Here is a 22,097-nt window from a genome sequence, read left to right as displayed (position 1 = left end):
TGGCTCAGGTCATGATCCTAGGGTCATGGGATCCACGACTGATCCACACTGAGTGTAGAGGCTGCTTAAGATTCTTTCTCCTTCTCTGCCTCTCTCCTCCACTCGTGCTCTTGCTCTCTTTCTGGGAAAAAAAAAAAGGCAAAAGATATGAATAGACATTTTTCCAAAGAAGACATGCCGATGGCCAATAGAGACATGAAAAGATGCTCAACATCATTCATTATCAGGAAATACAAATCAAAACTATAATGAGATATCACTTTACACCTGTCAGATGGCTAAAATTAACACAGGAAACAACAGATGTTGGTGAGGATGTGGAGAAAGGGGAACCCTCTTACACTGTTTGTGGAAATGCAAACTGGTGCAGACCCTGTGGAAAACAGTATGGAGGTTCCTCAAAAAGTTAAAAATAGAACTACCCTACAGTTGAGAAATTGCTCTACGAGGTATTTACCATGAGGATACAAAAATACTGATTCGAAGGGATACATGCACCCCGATGTTTATAGCAGCAGTATATACAATAGTCAAATTATGGAAAGAACCCAAATGTCTATTGACTGACAAATGGATACAGATGTGGTGTGTATACATACAGTGGGATATTAGCCATCAAAAAGAATGAAATCTTTCCATTTGCAACAACATGGATAGAGTTAGAATGTATTATGCTAAGTGAAATAAATCAGAGAAAGACAAATACCATATGATTTCACTCATGTGAATTTAAGGAACAAAACAGATGAACATAGAGGGGGGAAAAAGAAAGACAAATCATAAAACAGACTCTTAACTATAGAGAACAAACTGAGGGTTGGTGGAAGGGAGATGGGTGGGGGATGGGCTAAGCAGGTGATAGGCATTAAGGCAGGCACTTGTTGAGATAAGCACTGGGTGTTATATGTAAGTGATGAATCACTAAATCCTACTCCTGAAACTAATATGACACTATATGTTAACTAACTGGAATTTAAATAAAAACGTGAAACAAACAATAATAGGTAGTCTTTTAAGAGAAAGGGAGTTTCTTGGAGAAATTTCATGGGTTTACATATTTTTAAGTTTTTATTTTATTATTAATTTTGAGAAGAGACAGAGACAGCATGAGTGGGGGAGGTCAGAGAGAGGGAGAGAGAGAATCCCAAGCAGGCTCTGCGCTGGTAGCACAGAGCCCGGTGTAGGGCCTGAACCCATGAAACTGTGAGATCATGACCTGAGCTGAAACCAAGAGTCGTACACTTAACCACTGAGCCATCCAGGTGCCCCTATATATTTTCAGTTGGCACAGAATTTATGAGGCCATTGTAGAGCTATATATCATGTATGTTTTGGTGGTAGTTATGTCATTATGTCTCACCCAAACACCCATCTTTTCAAATTAACTTATCCTATTTTCAATAATCAGCACTTATTTTTTCTTTATTTACTAGTAATATGATTTTAGGGGCCTAGGCGAGTGTACTTGTTTAAGTGAGCCATGTGAAAGTAAAGAACTCAGGTTCCTGAGATACAGTCAAAAGTTACCCTATTTTTCATATAGAAAACAACTTTGACCTGGAAAGTTTGGTTTAAAACTACTTGTAAGAACTACAGTGAGGAGGGGATATTGGAAATAAGATAGATTTTACAATGTGAACAAACTCTTTAAACTTTATTTTAAGAGCATAATTTTTAATTTATAGCTAAATAAGATTTAATTTGTGAATTTGCATGCGCTTATTTGTCAATGTAGTTAAAATGTCACCTTTATGTTTCAGATTGCAGCAAGAGAATATCATGGTCATCTTAGTTGGGAAAATGCTGATTTAGATAATTTTGGTTTTAGTTCTTTAAATTAAAATTTTTTAATTTTTTAAATTAAAATTTTTTAAAATTAATTTTTTAATTAAAATTTAAAAAATAATGTAAACCATTAGTATAACCACCAAGTTTAAATTACTTTAAAAATAATTTCAAAATTGCTGGTTCTTATTTTTTTACTGATTCTCATTCTCTTTTGCCTCTTGCTATTTCTCTAGACTGAGATACTTAACAGTTACCAGTCATCTGGAAAATATTAAAAAATTATTTGTCTACTTGAAAAAAATTAAAAATAGAGAAAGAAGGAAGAATTTTGAATATGTTACTGCCTAAATCTTGGGGGGATGACTTCTTGCATCTTTGAGTCATGAAAAGTGGTCTAGCTTTTCAAAAATCTTTAAATTTTTCTAGACCTCCTTAAAGTAAGGTACTTTGGAATTAGAATCAGCTGAAGTATTATAAAACTCTGTGAAACATTAGACAAAAACTGTTGCTGGGTCTCCCCAGGATTAGTTTGACTGGATTGTATTTATAGAACATGTGAATTTAATAGATTACTGCTATTTTATGTGTAATAGCAAATTAATCCCTTAGACTAAAATTTTTACTAACATTTAGCATGGAAGGAAAAGAATACATAGAAACTATAATTGTATTATTTTTTCCATTAATTGAATTAAATACCAATGAGAAAATAATTTTTGATAATTTTTAGTTTACAGTTTAGTAAATGAGTTACTTATTTTTGTTATATTTCCATGTTTGTGCCTTTAAAAAATTGAAGAAATAAATTTTCTTTTTTTTTCCTTTTTAAAAATTTATTTTATTTTTTTATTTTTAAATTTTTTTACATTTATTTATTTTTGAGAGACAGAGCACAAGTGGGGAGGGGCAGAGAGAGAGAAGGAGATAGAATCTGAAGCAGGCTCCAGGCTCCGAGCTGTCAGCACAGAGCTTGATGTGGGGCTCGAACTCACAAACCGTGAGATCATGACCTGAGCTGAAGTTGGGTGCTCAGTCAACTGAGCCACTCAGTCTCCCCCTCTTTTTTTTTTTTTTTTTAAATAAGATAGAGAAAGCAAGTGGGAGAGGGGCAGAGAGAGAGGGAGAGAGAGAGAGAATCCCAAATGGTCTCTGTACTGCCAGTGCAGAGCCCAATGCAGGCCTTAAACCCACAAACCAGGAGATCATGACCCGAGCCAAAGTCGGAGGCTTAACTTATTGAGCCATCCAGATGCCCTTGAAGAAATACAATTTAAAGTCTGATATAGAGACTTGAGTATCTATGTGCACATGTGCACATTCACACACATACCTGTGCTATTTTCTTAGTTGTAAAAATCTTAATGTCTTAAGGAGTGTGTTTGGAGATTTGTCTTTATAATTACTTTAGAGGACTTGGGGTGCCTGGGTGACTACGTCAATTGGGCATCCCTTCGGCTCAGGTCATGATCTCGCAGTCTGTGAGTTCGAGCCCCATGTCGGGCTCTGCACTGACAGCTCAGAGCCTGGAGCCTACTTCAGATTCTGTCTCCCTCTCCTTCTACCTCTCCTCCACTCACACTCTGTTTCTCTCTCTCAAAAATAAAATAAAAACATAAATAAAATAATTACTTTAGAGGACTTTATTAGGTTTGGATATATTTTTCTGAAAAATAATGCTATACTGAAACTGCTGTTAGTGATTTTTAAAATGTTAATTTTCCAGATGATGTTGGAATTTTGAAATATTGGAGTAATTTTCTGCATCATTTTAATTTAAATCTGTGTCATAGTCAACTATGATATTGTGAATATAATAATGCAGCGCATTTCTATGCTTTCTTCTTGGCTTTAGCTGGGCGGATGCTCAAACTCAAATCCAAAACATTGCTGCATCTTTTGACCAGGAGGCAGCTGCCATTCTTATGGCCCGGCTGGCAATCTACAGGGCGGAAACAGAGGAAGGACCAGATGTACTTAGATGGCTAGACAGACAGCTCATTCGACTGGTAAGATGGAAACATGGTGCTTTATTCAATCTGTATGTTTTTGTTTGTCATAAGTACTTGTTGCTGATAATCTCTTTCAACATACTTAACACTTTAACTGCAAGACTGTATGAGGGATACCTATTCAACTTGCTGAGAAAGGCAGCTTGAATGAATAGTAAGTACCTTTATGTCTCCAACTGAGCTAAAATACCTTTTTCTTTAAAATGAAAGAGTGACAATTATGTAACCTATTCTTTTTCTTTCTTTTTTTTTTTTTTGGTGGGGGGTGCTGGTATCACATTTGTTCCAAATTTGATCCTAAATTATTGTGACTGTTTTTTAGTGCTTATTTGCATATTTTTTCTTCATTGCTATGGTTTTAGTTTTCTGTGTTTATTTAAGAGAAGTTAATTGGGATATAAAAATTATACACTTTAACATACAAAAATATGGGTAAGTTTTGATTATCTGGATCTATGTTACTAAAGTATGTGTTAGTAAAGTTATTGATAATGATGGTATATTTGGGTTTTTGACACGGCAGGAACCCATTATTTACAGTATGACCTAGAATGCTTAATTAAGTTCTGGGTTTTTTTTTAAGTTTTTTTAAAAAACATATTTAATTTTGGGAGAGAAAGCATAAGCAGGGGAGGGGCAGACAGAGAGGGGTACACAGGATCTGTAGCGGGCTCTGTGCTAACAGCAGCGAGCCCAACATAGGGCTTGAGCTCACAGACCATGAAATTATGACTGAAGGTGGACGTGCAACTGACTGAACCATCCAGGTGGCCCAATTAAGTTGTATTGTTTTTTTTTGTTTTTTTTTTTAGACAGAGAGGGATAGAGAGCAAGCAGGGGAAGCGCAGAGAAAGAGGGTGAGAGAATCCCAAGCAGGCTCTGTGCTGTCAGCACAAAGCCTAATGTGAGCCTTGATCCCATGAACCATGAGATCATGACCTGAGCTGAGATCAACAGTCAGATGCTTAACTGCCTGAGCCACCTAGGCACCCCAATTAAGTTCTGTTCTTAATACCCCGTTTTTACTCAGCAAACTCTGGCCTATCATTTTAGTCAAACACCCTGTTGAGAACTCTCTCTGCTAAGCTATCAGGTTTCTTGTTTCTTTTTTCTTTTTTAACATTTATTATTGAGAGACAGAGAGAGACAAAGCATGAGCAGGGGAGGGGCAGAGAGAGAGGGAGACCCAGAATCTGAAGCAGGTTCCAGGCTCTGAGCTGTCAGCCCAGAGCCTGACGCAGGGCTCGAACTCACAAACCGCAAGATCATGACCTGAGCCGAAGTTGGACGCTTAACTGACTGAGCCACCCAGGCGCCCCTAAGCTATCAGATTTCTGTTTCTAGCAGGAGTTTTTTGTGCTCTTTGTTTAGATTTTTGTGTAGTTTTTAACACATTCTTGAGTGAATTAGTCTTTGTTTAATAAGATCAGAGGGGCGCCTGGGTGGCTCAGTCAATTAAGCGTCTGACTTTGGCTCAGGTCATGATCTCGTGGTCCATGAGTTCGAGTCCTGCATCTGGTTCTGTGCTGACAGCTTGGAGCCTAGAGTCTGCTTCAGATTCTGTCTCCCTCTCGCTCTGCCCCCTCCCCCTCTTGTGCTCTGTCTGGCTCTCTCTCTCTCTCTCAAAAATAAAAAAAATTAAAAAAATAAAATAAAATTCGTCGTTAAGTAGCGTCATCCAGAACTTTTTTTTTCATTTTAACTTCAAGAGTGTTTTTATACTAGCACCTCTCTGTGAAGAAAACAGTGTTACAGCATCAGCATGTCTTTTTTCTTTTTTTTTTTTTAATTTTTTTTTTTTTTTCAACATTTATTTTTGGGACAGAGAGAGACAGAGCATGAACGGGGGAGGGGCAGAGAGAGAGGGAGACAGAATCGGAAACAGGCTCCAGGCTCTGAGCCATCAGCCCAGAGCCCGACGCGGGGCTCGAACTCACAGACCGCGAGATCGTGACCTGGCTGAAGTCGGACGCTTAACCGACTGCGCCACCCAGGCGCCCCTCAGCATGTCTTTTTAAAAGAGGTAAAACCTGGGGCGCCTGGGTGGCGCAGTCGGTTAAGTGTCCGACTTAGCTCAGGTCACGATCTCGCAGTCCGCGAGTTCGAGCCCCGCGTCGGGCCCTGGGCTGATGGTTCAGAGCCTGGAGCCTGCTTCCGATTCTGTGTCTCTCTCTCTCTCTGCCCCTCCCCCGTTCATGCTGTGTCTCTCTCTGTCTCAAAAATAAATAAATGTTAAAAAAAAAATTAAAAAAAAAAAATTAAAGAGGTAAAACCTCTCATAGAGTCAACCATCAATTGGACACCATCAGTACAAATACCAACACAGTTCCTCTAAGATGAACCGTTGTTTCTAGATAGGAAGATAAAATATTAAATATATTTTGACTTTTGCTAGTTTAGGACAGCAGAAACATTTTCTTGAATTTCACTATCATTTAGCAGTTAGACATGACATTAGTGAAATCAGTTGACTCATCAAACTGAATAGAGAAGCTGTTATATTTTTAAGTGGGCTTCATACCCGATGTTGGGCTTTAACTCATGACCCTGAGGTTGGGAGTCTCATGCTCTACCTCCTGAGCCAGATAGGCAACCCCTTTCCTGAGCCTTTTCAATGAAGGTGACTTTGTTTTAATAAACACTTTATTGTTTTGAGAAGAAGGTATTTGAAGTAATCAGCACCTTTATTTGCTAAATGGCTGTGATTTGTAGGAAAATGCTTTTGCATTTTACTAGAACTATTTCTGAATTTGTAGGTTATCAAATATGACATAAAATTTAATAGTACAACTTGGTTATCAGTCCACATAAAACCCACTGATAAGTAGCTTTCATTGTAAATATAGACCTTTTCTGTGTCCTTTGCTGCACGAGTGTAGTGAAATGACTCAGAAGATTATAATTCTTTAGAATTCTTTGTGGGCTTATGTCTAGAATCTTTTTCTTCTATCTTATACCTGAACTTCAAAATTTGCTGCATTGTTTGACATACTTGTAAAACAGAAATACTATTAAAATATAAAACAAAATGGCCTTGTAAAGAACTAAATGAGACAGTTAAACAAAAAGTACAAAATTACAAAAACCTAAAATTATAATTCATGTCTGCACATTCTGCAGTTTTATAGCATTACAATGGCAGTGCAGGGCTTTTGGGGATAGAGAATAGATGAGTCATGGCATGCTGAAAATTTTACTCTTTTGTCACACCAGTATAGCTTGTCTCTTCCATTTTTTTAAAAAAATTTTTTTTAACATTTATTCATTTTTTAAGAGAGAGAGACAGAGTGCAGGCAGGGGAAGGGAAGAGACAGAATCCGAAGCAGGCTTCAGGCTCTGAGCTGTCGGCAACAGAGCCCGATGCGGGGCTTGAATTCGTGAACCGTGAGATCATGACCTGAGCCAAAGTCAGACGCTCAACCAACTGAGGCACTCAGGTGCCCCATATCTTCTCTTTTTTAAAAACGTATTTATTTTGAGAGAGAGAGCATGCATGTAAGCAGGGAGGGGCAGAGAGAGAGGGAGAGAGAGAATTCCAAGGAGACTCCATGTGAAGTTTGATGCAAGGTTTCATCTCAATCATGAGAGCATGACTAGAGCCGAAATCAAGAGTCAGACGCTTAAATGATTGAGCCACCTAGGCACCCCTAGCTTGTCTCTTCCTATAATTCAGTTGGCAAATGTGTGTAAGAGAAAATTGGTAGAGGTAATTTGGGAAGGAGAGGCTGGCATTATCAGACTATCACCCTGCTTTCTGGGCAAAATAGCTTTCACCAGTTATTGGTGGCCTCCCTTGTCTTACATCAAAAACTGGAAATGGAGTTCTCCAAGTGAGCATAGTCCTACTGCATAGTGCCACACAGGACTGTAAGATGGCTAGAAGAAATTGCTAATAGGATTTAGAAAACTGTCCATCATCGTGGCTGGCATTTTATGGTATGCAGAGTTCAAACACCAATTTTTGACAAAATCACAGTCTCTTATGAACCCCTAGTGACTAAGAGACCCTCATGTGGTAAATGTGGTGAGAAGGTGATCTTTACATTTTTCTTTGATTGAATATTAGCATAGAGAGAGGGAGACACAGAATCTGAAACAGGCTCCAGGCTCTGAGCTGTCAGCATAGAGCCTGACGCGGGGCTCAAACTCACAGACCGCAAGATCATGACCGGACGCTCAACCGACTGAGCCTGACTCAACCTACTGAGTTGAAGTGAAGCTTCAGGTGATGACCAATGAACCTTAGTTATGGAAGCTAAACACTTTTGTACTGATTTCGCACTGCTGAAATTTTAGCTGTAGCAATTATAACAAATAGAGAAGGGGTTAGTAATACCTTTTAGGTACTATACTTTTGTAAATTTTTGCTAATGAAAAAAAACTATGAAATTATATTAAACTTCTTGCCTTAATTTGGCATAGTGAATATAATTTTCTTTTTTTCTTGATGACTCTAATTTTTGTTAAACATAAACATCTTTTGGGGCACCTGGTTGGCTCTATCAGTTAAGTGTTTGACTTAATTTCTCCTCAGGTCATTGCTCTCACGGTAGTGACATCTGAGGCTCTGAGCTAGGCACGGAGCTTGTTTAAGATTCTCTCCCTATGTCCTGTCTCTTTCCTGCATGCAAGCCTGTGTGCATGCATTCTCTCTCAAAAAAAATAAAAAAAACCCAAAAAACAAAACAAACATCTTAAAAAAAAATTTTTTTTAATGTTTATTTTTGAGAGAGACAGAGCATGGGGGGGGGAGGGGCAGAGAGAGAGGGAGACACAGAATCCAAAGCAGGCTTCAGGCTCCAAGCTATCAGCACAGAGCCCGACATGGAGCTTGAACCTGTGAACCGTGAGGTCATGACCTGAGCCAAAGTTGGATGCTTAATTGACTGAGCCACCCAGGTGCCCCGAAACCCAACATCTTTTTTAAAAAAGACTGTTTTGTAGGTAATGGGGCAATGTATGGCCAGATCGGTGCTGTACCACAATTGCTTCTGACACTTTTACTGTAAGTCTTTGCTTCCCTTTGTCAGCATCACTTAAGACACTGGTATCAACATATGATTTGTTGCATCCATCCTCAGTCTCTTTTTGAGTCCATCTTATTTATGCCCAGCTTCATGGATTTGTTTCTTACCTTTTTTGTTGTTGTTCCTTACATTTTTGACTCCTGACCTTTTCTACTGAGTGACATCCTTTTACAACTTAAACTTGATATTTGACTTTTTTTTTTTTCCATTTTAGACTTTTGGTTTACCACTAACAAGTGTTTTGTTAGTTATTTTTTTTTTTTTTTTTTTTAATTTTTTTTTTTCAACATTTATTTATTTTTCAGACAGAGAGAGACAGAGCATGAACGGGGGAGGGGCAGAGAGAGAGGGAGACACAGAATCAGAAACAGGCTCCAGGCTCTGAGCCATCAGCCCAGAGCCTGACGCGGGGCTCGAACTCACAGACCGCGAGATCGTGACCTGGCTGAAGTCGGACGCTTAACCGACTGTGCCACCCAGGCGCCCCTTGTTAGTTATTTTGAAAATAATTGTATTTTCCCTGTTCAGTTCATCTGATTAGATTTGGCCTAGGAAATGTCTCTTGTTTAAGACTCTTGGGACTTTCCTACTAAATGCTACCCCAGCCAAATTTTTTCTTAACATTAGTGTGACGAGGCACTTTAGATGTGTTTATTTAAAAAAAATTTTTTTTTAATGTTTATTTATTTTTGAGACAGAGAGAGACAGAGCATGAATGGGGGAGGGTCAGAGAGAGGGAGACACAGAATCCGAAACAGGCTCCAGGCTCTCAGCTGTCAGCACAGAGCCTGACGCGGGACTCGAACTCACCACGAGATCATGCCCTGAGCCGAAGTCGGCCGCTTAACCGACTGAGCCACCCAGGCGCCCCTAGATGTGTTGTTTTTATTTTTTTTTTTTTAATTTTTTTTTTTTTTTTCAACGTTTATTTATTTTTGGGACAGAGAGAGACAGAGCATGAACGGGGGAGGGGCAGAGAGAGAGGGAGACACAGAATCGGAAACAGACTCCAGGCTCTGAGCCATCAGCCCAGAGCCCGACGCGGGGCTCGAACTCGCGGACCGTGAGATCGTGACCTGGCTGAAGTCGGACGCTTAACCGACTGCGCCACCCAGGCGCCCCTAGATGTGTTGTTTTTAAAGATGACCACATTTCTGGGGTGCCTGGGTGGCCCAGTCAGTTGAGTGTCCGACTTCAGCTCAGGTCGTGATCTCACGGTCTGTGGGTTTGAGCCCTGCGTCAGGCTCTGTGCTGATAGCTCAGAGCCTAGAGCCTGCTTCGGATTCTGTGTCTCCCTCTCTTTGCCCCTCCTCCGTTCATGCTCTGTGTCTCTCTGTGTCAAAAATAAATAAACATTAAAAAAAAAAAAAAAAAAGATGACCACATTTGTCAGTACCATTTTCTTTTTATTTTTTCTTAATTTTTTTTTTAAACGTTTATTTATTTTTGAGACAGAGAGACAGAGCATGAACGGGGGAGGGTCAGAGAGAGAAGGAGACACAGAATCCGAAACAGGCTCCAGGCTCTGAGCTGTCAGCACGGAGCCCGACCTGGGGCTCAAACCCACGAACTGGGCGATCACGACCTGAGCTGAAGTCAGACGCTTAACCGACTGAGCCACCCGGTGCCCCAGTACCATTTTCTTTTTTAAAAAAAAATTTTTTTTTTTTTAACGTTTATTTATTTTTGAGACAGAGAGAGACACAGCATGAACGGGGGAGGGGCAGAGAGAGAGGGAGACACAGAATCCGAAACAGGCTCCAGGCTCTGAGCAGTCAGCACAGAGCCCGACACGGGGCTCGAACTCACGGACCGCGAGATCATGACCTGAGCTGAAGTCGGAGCTTAACCGACTGAGCCACCCAGGCACCCCACCATTTTCTTATAGAGGTTAGACTTTGACCATTAGGGTCCTTTTATTTGTATGCCTCAAGAAAATTATATTACTGTTGCTTTATCTGCCTGGTTTTATTAACTCTTGAATAAGTCAGACCATGAATCTTTGATACACTTCCTTTATGCTTCAATCTTTTTTTTTTTTCCCATCTATATTTGTATTTTGGTTAGGTTGTATAGGACTGCTCCTCATGATTCCAGTAATTAATGCTAGGGCACTTGATAAATGTTCAAAAAATTTTTAAGAAGTGGGGCACCTGGGTGGCTCTGTCGGTTGAGCGTCCGGTCATGATCTTGCAGTCTGTGAGTTTGAGCCCCGCGTCAGACTCTGTGCTGACAGCTCGGAGCCTGGAGCCTGTTTCAGATTCTGTGTGTCCCTCTCTCTCTGCCCCTCCCCTACTCATGCCCTGTCTCTCTCTCTGTCAAAAATAAATAAACATTAAAAAAATTAAAAAAAATTTTTTTAAGAAGTAATGCAAAGTTTAGAAATGAGTATATGTATGTGTGTATATATATATATATATATATATATATATATATATATAATGCAAGTTTTGTATTGTTATCTGTAGTATAACCCATACAACTTTAACCTATACATATATACTTATACCTGATACATACTTTATTTAGGTTGTATATATAGTTTATACTTTAGGCTATATTTATCAGGAAATAGGTTAATATGCATTTAACCTGGAGGCAGAAGGACTTTTAACATGAAATGAAAAGCAGGAGCATTAAATAAGAATATTAAGAGATGTATTAAAATGAAACAAAATCTGTGTAGTAAAAATACCATTAGCAGAATTTAATGCCATCTTTTATGTATGATTTGTATGTAGGACATATTCTTTGCATTTGGCAGAATGTGGAAATATTCATGTATATGTGCTCTTATAAATCAATAAGATTTGGGCAAAAAGAGCAAAGGTCATGAGCAAGGAATTAGCAAAAGAGGGAATACAAGTGACCAGTAAACATATGAAAAAATTATCAATCTTATTTATAATCAAAGTTAGAAAATAGAAAAAGACAACAATATTTGTCAAACTGGTAAGAATTAGAAAAACACAGTAACGCTTAAGAATTGGTTAGTATTCAGGGAAACAGCATCATAGCTTGTAGGTTTGAATTGTACAACTTTTATAAACATTTGTATAACCTTATATGTAGAAGGTAGCTGGTGACATATATCAAAAACTTAAAAACTTCTTTTTACCTAGAAATTCTACCACTTAGAATTTATCCTAAAGATAACAGGATAAATATATATGCTAATAGTGAGGGATTAGATAAGATTGTTATGGTGTATATTTTAATGTAGTGGAATGCTAGTCAGCTTTTAAAAATGAAATAATAGATTATATTTAGTGATATGAAAAATGTTTCAATGGAATAATAGATTATATTTAGTGATATACAAAATGTTAATAATGCAAGGAAAATTTTGGACATAAGTCTCAAACATGCCCTACTCTGAAAATTAGCCTTGTGGATATCACTGGTTACCCAAGTATAACAACAATGGGTTCCTGGCTGGCTCATTTGGTAGAGCATGTGACTCTTGATCTCGGGTTATGAGTTCGAGCTCCATGTTGGGCATAGAGCTTACTTAAAAGAAAAAAAAAGATTTCTTAGGGCAGCTGGGGTAGCTCAGTCAGTAAGCATCTGACTTTGGCTCAGATCATAATTTCATGGTTTGTGAGTTCAAGTCCCACATCAGGTGAGCTCGAGCCCTGCTTTTGGTGAGCCCCATTTATCTGTCTCTCCCTCTCTCACTCTCTCTCACTTGTGCCCTCTCTCTCGCTCTCAAAAAAAAAAAAAAAAAAAAAAAAAATCAAACATTTGAAGATGACTGGTTACTTCATTGGAGCAATATGTTGTTTGCTTCTCAAATTCAAATGTATTTCTTTAGTTGTAATTATTCTCTTGGTAAGTCTATAAGTAATATTCAAATTTTATCCTATATCAATGATCTGCCTTCTAAAGAGTAATAGCTTTTTAAAAATAGAAAACATATAGGCAAGAGGGTTGTTTAGCTGTGTGCCAGGGAAAATATTGCTAACACATTTTATTTTATTTAGTGTCAGAAATTTGGAGAATATCACAAAGATGATCCAAGCTCCTTCAGATTTTCAGAAACTTTCTCCCTTTACCCTCAGGTGAGTAGATAAAAGGTCCATGTTCTTTTCTTAGTGTTGACAGTAGCATTGGGTCTCATTTTTCCTGTTGTATTTTATTACTCATCTTATAGGACCTGTTGTATTGGGTTATTCTTTTGGTAATGTTGTAAGTTTGGGATAGCTGAGAAATCACTATTGTGCTTGAGTAGTCAGTGAAAAGTATATAGTATTTTTTTTTTTTACACCCACCCCTAAATGTATAGTATTTTTATGATGGCCTTGAAAATATTCATCTCTTTGTGGTGAGTAGAAATTTACACTGGAGTCCTAGTGTGGAGTAGAATCAGATGTCAGGCAGATTAACTTTCAACTTTCCATCTAATATAAAGGATCTAATTACAGTAGTACCAAAAGGAAGTAACTTTACTGGTCACCTAGTCTTACAGAACAATCTGATATACCAGGTAAATAGAAAGAGCTGATTTTATGTATCTTAGGGAAGTTTTTCCACTTGGGTAGTTGAATCTACCTGTCTTATTTTGATCAATATTTTAAAAAGTCTAGGTTGCTTATTTATATGATGAATAGCATAGATAACATTTATTCACCTGAGTTCTGTGTGAAGGGAACTTTAGGAGAATAAAGATGGCTGACATGGATCCTCCTTTCAAGGATCTTTCAGTTTGAAGGGTGTCATTTGAAATATACCTAATGCAGAACAGAAAGAAAGAAATGCTATGAGAGATATGCAAAACTTAAAGGAAATTTAGAGGAATCCTTCCAAGTGAATGTTGTGATACACCTTTATAGAAGAAGGAGCATTTTAGCTCAGTCTAGAATAATGATTACATTGAGATGTGGAAATTTAAATTTTGCCCATGAAAACTTTGCTTAAACCTTCAGCTTTCTTTTCTGAACTACTCTTATTAATATTTTTTTTGAACATTTTTTATTGATCTCTGGTGTAGAAACTTGTTGTTTATGCAGGGAGACTTCCCTAAACCTCTGGTTGCAGGTTTGGAGAACTAGCAAAAGGCAGAGTCTATTTGTTTTAAAGCAGACAGAACCGTTTCTGATTTGGGAATCCTTAGGCCTATTAGTAGCAGAAACTAATAGGAAAGAGAATGAAGGCATTAGCCTAATAAGTATTTGACTGAAAGCCATACACTTTCCTTTTTCTTCTCTCCTAACTCCAAACCTTCTCTTTAGGCTTTTGATAGTTGATAGATCTCCCAAGAGATCTGGGCATCCCATCTTTTCCCCTCTATTGGAAATAGCAGAGGGCCCAGAAATAATTTTTTGGGGGGGGTTTCAAAGCCTGATGGTCTTCCAAAAGGTGGCATAGCTTATATTTAAAGAAGGTCTTTATTTCTAAAATATTTACCCCCAAATTTACCAATTACACATTTCTGTTAGTAAGGAATGGCTAAAGTGGTGAGGGATGAGAGAGCCTCTCAGTGAGTTCTGATCACTGAAAACAGAAAAGGAATGAGAATGTCACTGAGCTGCCTTTGCTGGGAGGGAAGCGTGGACTGAGTCCCAGGCAGGAGCAACACACAAGCACTTGGGCCCTGAGGGCTGAAGGAAGTTGGGAGGAAACTCCAAGACAAATGAGAGTTCTTTGGAGAGCTGATTCTGTTGATTGTATCTGAGACTCTATTTCAGGCCTAACTCTTCCCCTTTTGAGCTCTTTAATATGAGGAGTGGGTAGAAGGAAAGTGAAAGGAGAAAGAAGTAATGAAAAAAAGTCTAGAGAATGTTTCTTAGGGATGAGGAATAACTTAAAAATGTGAATATATGTAAGTCCTTTTCTTTTTTTTTTTTTTTTTTTTTTTTTTGTCATCGCTGACCCTTCCCAGTACAACTTTTGGGAGCCCTACAAAAAGTAGAAAATCTGTTAATCTACTTTTACTCTTGGAGTCTTTTGATGGTGGTAAGGAACAGTAATAAAAAAGTTCAGAGTTGTGGCCAAAGACATGAGGAATAAAAACAAAGGATGCTGATAATGCACCATGTAGTATAACTTAGACCAGAGCAAGGAGTTTTTTGTTCCTATTTTTGTTTTCCTTTTGAGTCACCTCTTTTACTTTAATTTTTTTTATTGTTCTGTATATACATACACACACACACACACCTACACACATATTTTTAATTAACTTATTTTTTGAGAGGGAGAGAGTGCACATGTGAGCTGGGGAGAGGGGCAGAGGGAGAGAAAGAGAGAATCCCAAGCAGGCTCCATGCTGCGTGTAGGACACCATGACCCTGAAAGTATGACCTGAGCCAAAATCAAGAGTTGGACACTCAATGGGGCGCCTGGGTGGCTCAGTCGGTTAAGTGTCTTACTTCTGCTCAGGCATGATCTCTAGGTTCGTCAGTTCGAGCCCTGCGTTGGGCTCTGTGCTGACAGCTCAGAGCCTGGAGCCTGTTTCGGATTCTGTGTCTCCCTCTCTCTCTGCCCAGAGCTTGTGCTCTGTTTCTCTCTCTCTCTATATATATATATCAAAAATAAAATGTAAAAAAAAAAAAATAAAAAAAGTTGGACACTCAACCGAGTGTCTTGTTGTTGAATTATATTTTTAAATAACTGATAAAGATCATAGTAAGATTCTGAGGAGTACAGTTTAGAATGTTCTTATTATAACTTGTTTTATTGTGTTAATAGTTATAATCAGATGCTTTTGTAATAGTAAACTGTTGCAATAAAATCAGTAAAACCTATCTCACATGTTTTTTTCTTGTAGTTTATGTTTCATTTAAGAAGATCTCCTTTCTTGCAAGTTTTTAACAATAGTCCTGATGAGAGTTCATATTATCGTCATCATTTTATGCGTCAAGATTTGACTCAGTCTTTAATCATGATTCAGCCTATTCTGTATGCATATTCTTTTAGTGGACCACCAGAGGTAAGAGAAACAGAAAACAAAAATTGGTTGTTGCTGTGATGTGTCATCAAAAAGTGAAAACAATTAAGTTTTTCTTGGAATATAGTTACTACATATAAGAATTTAGTTTAAGAAGTTATGTTACATTATTCATATATTTGCAGATATTTATGAGTGCTTATTATATGCTAGATTGCACTAGGAAATCATTTAAAAAAATAGAAAAATTGAGGTGGAAGAAACTTTTAAGATCAATTTATGCAGTTATTTGGTTGATCAAATTCTGTAGGGTTTATGATTGTTCTCATATCTTTAACAGTGCCCAGAGGTAATGATTCTAGAACCTGTAGCTTATTCCAGGGTTTAGTGTCTGACAGGACATTCTGTCTGAACAAAGCTTCTTGCTTAAAATGTCATTTTCTTGTAGCCTCTCTTGAACATGAGATACAATTGATTATAAAGATGTATGCTTAGGTGATGATAAAGTTATCCGTGATAAAGCTATGCCATTCCTAGCAAACTGTCCCACTTATTTTAACCTATTATCAAATAAACAGTTTTTTCTGTTTTGTAGCTAATGTTGTCTGTTTTACCACTTAAAAGTATATAATGACTATATGTGAAAATAATATTGAAGAATGGTCAGTATAAAGGGGGTATTTATAATATCTCTTGATTCATGATCTCTCGTGATGCCTTTATATACTGTTTTGTAAAAAATAGTTTATAAAACATTCTATTTTGTTACTATAATTTTTTTTTTTGGTAGTTTGTCATAGTTTCTACTTTTCTAGAAAATATAAGGTGTTAATGTGATGGTCTCGTTATTTATTTGGTCTTGTAGTTCTTTGAATCAGGAAAGAAAGTTTTAGAGATTTTGTTCTAATTTCAGAGTAATATATGTAAATTTAGATACCTGTAAAATGTAGATTACTGTTTAGAAGAAATTTGGAATCCCACCATCCCTATCACCTGCTGCTGTTAAATTCTAACCTTGCCATTTAATCCATGAACACCATTAGCTTCATTTACTTAAGGCTTTGCTTTTGGAGTTTTCCTCCTTCCTGCATCATCACCTGCTGTTCCTCTGGATCATTCTCATTAACATAGAACCCTAAATAGCACCCACGTTAAAAACCAACAAACAGAACCACCTTTGGCTTCACATTTTTTCTAATTGCCACCTCATTTCTTTGGTCTCAGTTGCAGCTAAACTCAGTAAGTTACCTGAGTAACTGTATGATCTCACCTCACATTCTCTTCTCAACCTAGATTATTCAGATTCTTGTCCCTAACATTACACTGAAACAACTCTTACCAAGCAGCTACCAATGTCCCACATCTTGCCAGAACTCTCAACAGCATTTACCTAATGAGGATTGTCCTTAGAAACCTTTTGTCCTAGGCTTCACTGACACCTGCAGTACCTACTAGTTTTCTTCCTAATCACTGCCTGTTCCTTCTCCGTCTCCTTTTGCTGACTTCTTCCTTTCAGATCTCTTAAGTGGTGGCATGCTCTAGGGCTCTATCTCTGGATTCTTCTCTGTCTTCCTTTCTCTGAGTGATACAGTATAATCACATAACTTTAATTACCATCTTTATGCATGTGATACCCAAATTTATGTCATTAATTCTGGCCACTCCCTTTCATTTTCTATTTAGAACTATTTTTCTGTCTCCAAATTTCCCCTTTCCCAAGCTTTTTGTCTGTCACTCAGTGGGGTCATCACCAGACTTAGGAGTTATCCCTGATTTTCTCTTGGCTTTACTCTGGTTTTCTATTGTTACTTTAGTTGTTGTGATTTCTCAGAAAATTAAAATATACTGTAAGAATTCATGAAAGCAAGATGTCTTAAGTTGTAAGGTAGAAATTTAAAGTTTTAAAAATATCTTGGAAAGATCTATTTTGTATCTTTAAATAATTTATTTTTCCATCTTCCTCTTCTCTCATTGTTTTCTTCCATTAGCCAGTTCTTCTTGATAGCAGCAGTATTCTTGCAGATCGCATTCTTCTCATGGACACGTTCTTCCAGATTTTGATTTACCATGGTGAGGTAAGATTCCATAGCATTTAAAGCTATGCATGTATGTGCAATAAAGTCTTTTTATTTATGGAAACTTTCCCCTCTTCACTAAATGGCTACTGTTTCCTCTATGATAAACTTTTATTTCCATTTTTATAAAATAGGTTTAAATATGATTTTTCCTACTACAGGTTTTTAGACTTCATTTGCAGTTTACCCACCTGTGGTTATTTTGTCCATTTGTCTACATATGATTCAACAAGTGGATTTTACACAAAGCATAGTATTGTGAAAGTAAGGACATTGATATAAACACAGGAGTATAATACTTTTGATTTTACCTGAAGACCTCAAGAGGAGAAAAGTCTGCCTTTGTCAGTAGGCAGGCTTTCCCTTTCATTATTTCACGTAATCATTTAAAAAGTATTCTGTATGATGTGTATAAAGCACTTTATTCTTAAAAATATTCCACATGATCTAAAAACTCATTTAAAGCATAAGTGAATTAAAATTTATACCTTCTCTTAATTGGAATGGTAAATTATTGAAAAGAGAAGAATATTTGAGTAGTCAGTAAACTTTAATTCAGTTCTTTAGCAGAGGTCTGTTCATTCCTGCACTTACTCAGCAATAATTAAATGCTTTCTCTGTATAAGAAAGTACTGTTTTCTGGATGCCTTGAAAGATAGAGATTCGTTTTTCATAGACCCACACTCAAACTTCTAGTCTAGAATTATAGTAACTTGTGCAGATTTACTTTTCCAATTGTTTTAGTTGTGATTTTAGATTTGCACTGTAAGAGTAGAAGTGTTACTCAAAATATCCTTTTGAGTAATATTATCTAGACCTTTTAAAGATTTACTGATTATTGTTTTTAATTGATATCAGTACTAATGTCCTTTAATTTTTAAGAATAATGCCTATTACATGACAGAGTGAAATATTTTGCTTTTGTGTGTGTGTGTGTGTGTAATTTTAAGTAGCTTGTTAATGTAATTAAAGGAGAAGTCTGAAATGCACATGACTGTTCCTCTGTTAACTACAAAGATATAAAGTGATGCAGAGTATGTATTGACGCAGTTAAGTTAGAAACCAAACCAAATTTAAATTTTTGGTCGATTTAATCCCATGCTTTTTGGAGCCATTACCTTAATAAAAGAATTGACTCAGATGCTCTTTCCAGGCATATTTATAGTGTTATTGCTATTATTATTAAAGTTTTTATGTTTTCATGTCTTGCTAGAATGTAACTCCATTGATAAAGATTTTGTAATAGTCGGTGATTAATTTTGAAGTATCTGGGAAGTCTTCTGTTAGCAAATTTTCTGGTTTATTACTTCTTTTTACTTTTAAAGGAGAAGTAACCTCATTTTTCATGTATTTACTCAAAAATACGTAGTATTAATTTAAAACCTGAGATAAATGAAATAATGATCTATAGTTTTCTTATTTTCTGAAGATTAATTCCTTTGTAAAAATCTCTTAAAGATTTTGAATAGGTAAGAAATTAAAAAGTAATAATTCCTTTAATTGTTTTAAAATTAGACCATTGCACAGTGGCGCAAGTCAGGATACCAAGACATGCCAGAATATGAAAATTTCCGCCATCTTCTACAAGCCCCAGTGGATGATGCCCAGGAGATTCTTCACTCCAGATTTCCAATGCCAAGATACATTGATACTGAACATGGAGGTAGCCAGGTAAGTACAGTTAATTTGCTTGTTGCTAGTTTTGTAATGAGTTGTTGCTATTTGCCTTCTGACTTTAATTTGAATAGACTGCTTCCCAAAGCAAGTAAAAGAGGGAGGAGATGGATGGGAGGAGGTTTACAAGGGAAAATATGCTTGCTTTTTGCCTTAGCTTTGAGTGCAAAGCAGTGGTTATTGACTCGTTACCTAAAGCTAGCAGTTTCTCCCATCTTCTGCTACCAGCCCAAATTTAATAACAGAGCCAGGATGGTGTTATGGTGGTTTGTCTGCTTTAGCTGAGCAAGAAGAGCAAGTTGGAAAATAATTTAGTGTACCTTTTTCAGTGTAATTTTCTTTAATCTGTGTATTTAATGAAAAAGTCTATGAATATGAAGTTTATGGTAACAATTTTTTGTTTTCTTTATTCTGTCATTTCAGTTTTCTAGAAAATGTTATGTAATAGGAAAACATTATGATATTACAAAAGGCTTTGTGGTTTTTAGAATTATTAGGATTAAATAAGATACATGTACATATACACATGTACATATATGTGTGCATATAGCCTTTCAGAAGGCTAAGTTGAAGACCCCTTAACATACACTCTTTTTTTTTTTTTAAATGTTTATTTATTTCTGAGAGAGAGAAAGTGCAAGCAGGGAAGGGACAGAGAGAGAGGAAGATACAGAATCCAAAGCATGCAACAGGCTCTGAACTGTCAGCACAGAGCCCAACGTGGGGCTCAAACTCATAAACTGCGAGATCATGACATGAGCCAAAGCTGGACACCCAACTGACTGAGCCACTCAAGAGCTCCTCCCCTTCGCCTTTTTAAATTTAATTTGAGGTTGAGAGTAAGTGGGGGAAAGGGGCAGAGGGAAAGACAGCGAATCTCAAGCAGGCTTCATGCTCAGCATGGAGCCTGATGTGGAGCTCAATCCCATGAGCCTAGGATCATGACCTGAGCCAAAATCAAGACTTGGATGCTCAACCTACTGAGCCACCCAGACACCCCCATACACTTGTTTTTTAACTTTGTTTTTATTTATTTTGAGAGAGAGAGCAAGCAGGGGAGGGACAGAGAGAGAGAAAAACAGAATACCAAGCAGGCTCTGTGCTGTCAGCATAGAGTCCGATGTGGGGCTCAGTGTCATAAACCATGAGATCACGACCTGAGTAGAAATCAAGAGTTGGACACTTAACCGACTATGTCACCCAGGTGCCTCAGGTGCCTCTGTACACTCTGAAAACACTTTTTACTTCTCCCTTGTAATTTTATTAGAATTATAATAAAGTAATTATAAATTATTATAAGTTTGTTTCTCTTCTTCTTAAAGGCAGGGATCTTGCTTCATTTATTGTTGTATCCGTAGTGCCTAGTGCAGTATTATAAAGTAGGTGGTAAATATCAGTAACTGTTATTCAGAAATGATAGCAGTTATTTTTAGGATTTTATTATATGTATAATAGGAGCTACCACGTATTGAGAATTTGCAAAGCTGATAGTACTTTACACACCTTATCCCATTGGACCCTCCTAACAATTCTGTTGTTACCTCCATTTTACAGATAATAAAACCAAGACTTAGGTTACTTGTCGTCAAGGAAACACAGTAAATGGAGAAACTGGGATTTGAATCTAGGTGTTCTGACTCTAGAGCCAATTTTCTTGTGTTAAGCTGCTTACTCATAGAGTAGAAAATGATTTTGTGTTGTACTAAATTTCAAAAGATAGGACTGCTTGTGTTCTTCCAATATGAAATTATATTCATGCCTGGTTCTCTCATCAATGTCTTACCATCTTACCATGTATAGTGCTATTTTCTGCTTTTATTTTGGTTATTATTTTTACAATGATATGACTTAATGGATAGATGGTTAAAATGTTAGGTAACTTGTCTTATGGAATAGCCTGCAGTTTAAAAAAGTTTGAGAGTCATTGTTTAAAGAATGTGTAGGTCACTTTTTGGAACTTCAAACCTCTGATGATGTTTCAGACCCAAGTGTTTAGTAAAATTTACACTAATCTTGTCCTACTTGTTACACACATAATTTTTATATACTGAATTTTTGACTGATTTATTATTTGTTATGAATGTATGATTTAGAGAGAAGAGGGTATATTTATTTGTAACATGTAGTGGCCTACATATTTCCAAAATTAGTTCATTTTTAAAAAGTTGCCTTTTAATTAAATTTTAGATCACATAATGTATTTGTTTGGCTCATATTAACTAAATCTATTTTTGATGGATGTTATTTCTTCTTTGCTTTTAAGGCCCGTTTCCTGCTTTCAAAAGTCAACCCTTCCCAGACTCATAATAATATGTATGCCTGGGGACAGGTAAGTGTAAATAGTGGATTTGGGAAATTGTTTCTTTATGTATTTATAGTTTGTCATTTTAATGAGAACTACACATTTTCCTACATATTTGCTTCTCTCGCTCTCTGCCCCTCCCCCATTCACATTCTCTCTGTCTCTCGCTCTCTCTCAAAAAATAAACATTAAAAAAAAAATTGGGGGGCACCTGGGTGGCTCAGTCAGTTAAGCATATTTGCTAATGATTTCTGTTGCAAAAGTAATGAAAAAATGAGTAGAAAATCGAACTAAGCATTTGGTGGCACCATAGAAAATAAAAAGTAATTATGTCAA

At 37.0% G+C, this 22,097-nt stretch overlaps 1 protein-coding gene across 4 annotated transcripts in view; it reads left to right on the top strand.

Annotated features, from left to right (window-relative positions):
- SEC23A (SEC23 homolog A, COPII coat complex component) overlaps positions 1-22,097 on the top strand; it is a 76,918-nt gene that overhangs the window by 42,365 nt on the left and 12,456 nt on the right. For all 4 annotated transcript variants that reach the window (XM_047861323.1, XM_047861322.1, XM_047861324.1 and 1 more), the window contains 6 exons: positions 3,641-3,794; positions 12,808-12,885; positions 15,591-15,752; positions 17,699-17,785; positions 19,301-19,456; positions 21,723-21,788. In XM_047861323.1, coding sequence (XP_047717279.1) covers positions 3,641-3,794; positions 12,808-12,885; positions 15,591-15,752; positions 17,699-17,785; positions 19,301-19,456; positions 21,723-21,788 — 703 coding nt within the window. The remainder of the gene's footprint in view (positions 1-3,640; positions 3,795-12,807; positions 12,886-15,590; positions 15,753-17,698; positions 17,786-19,300; positions 19,457-21,722; positions 21,789-22,097) is intronic.

The sequence above is a fragment of the Prionailurus viverrinus genome, chromosome B3 (genome assembly GCF_022837055.1).
Source record: "Prionailurus viverrinus isolate Anna chromosome B3, UM_Priviv_1.0, whole genome shotgun sequence".
NCBI classification, from domain to species: Eukaryota; Metazoa; Chordata; class Mammalia; order Carnivora; family Felidae; genus Prionailurus; species Prionailurus viverrinus.
Note: the sequence above shows the minus strand (reverse complement) of the source record. Positions and strands in the feature narration are given on the sequence as shown.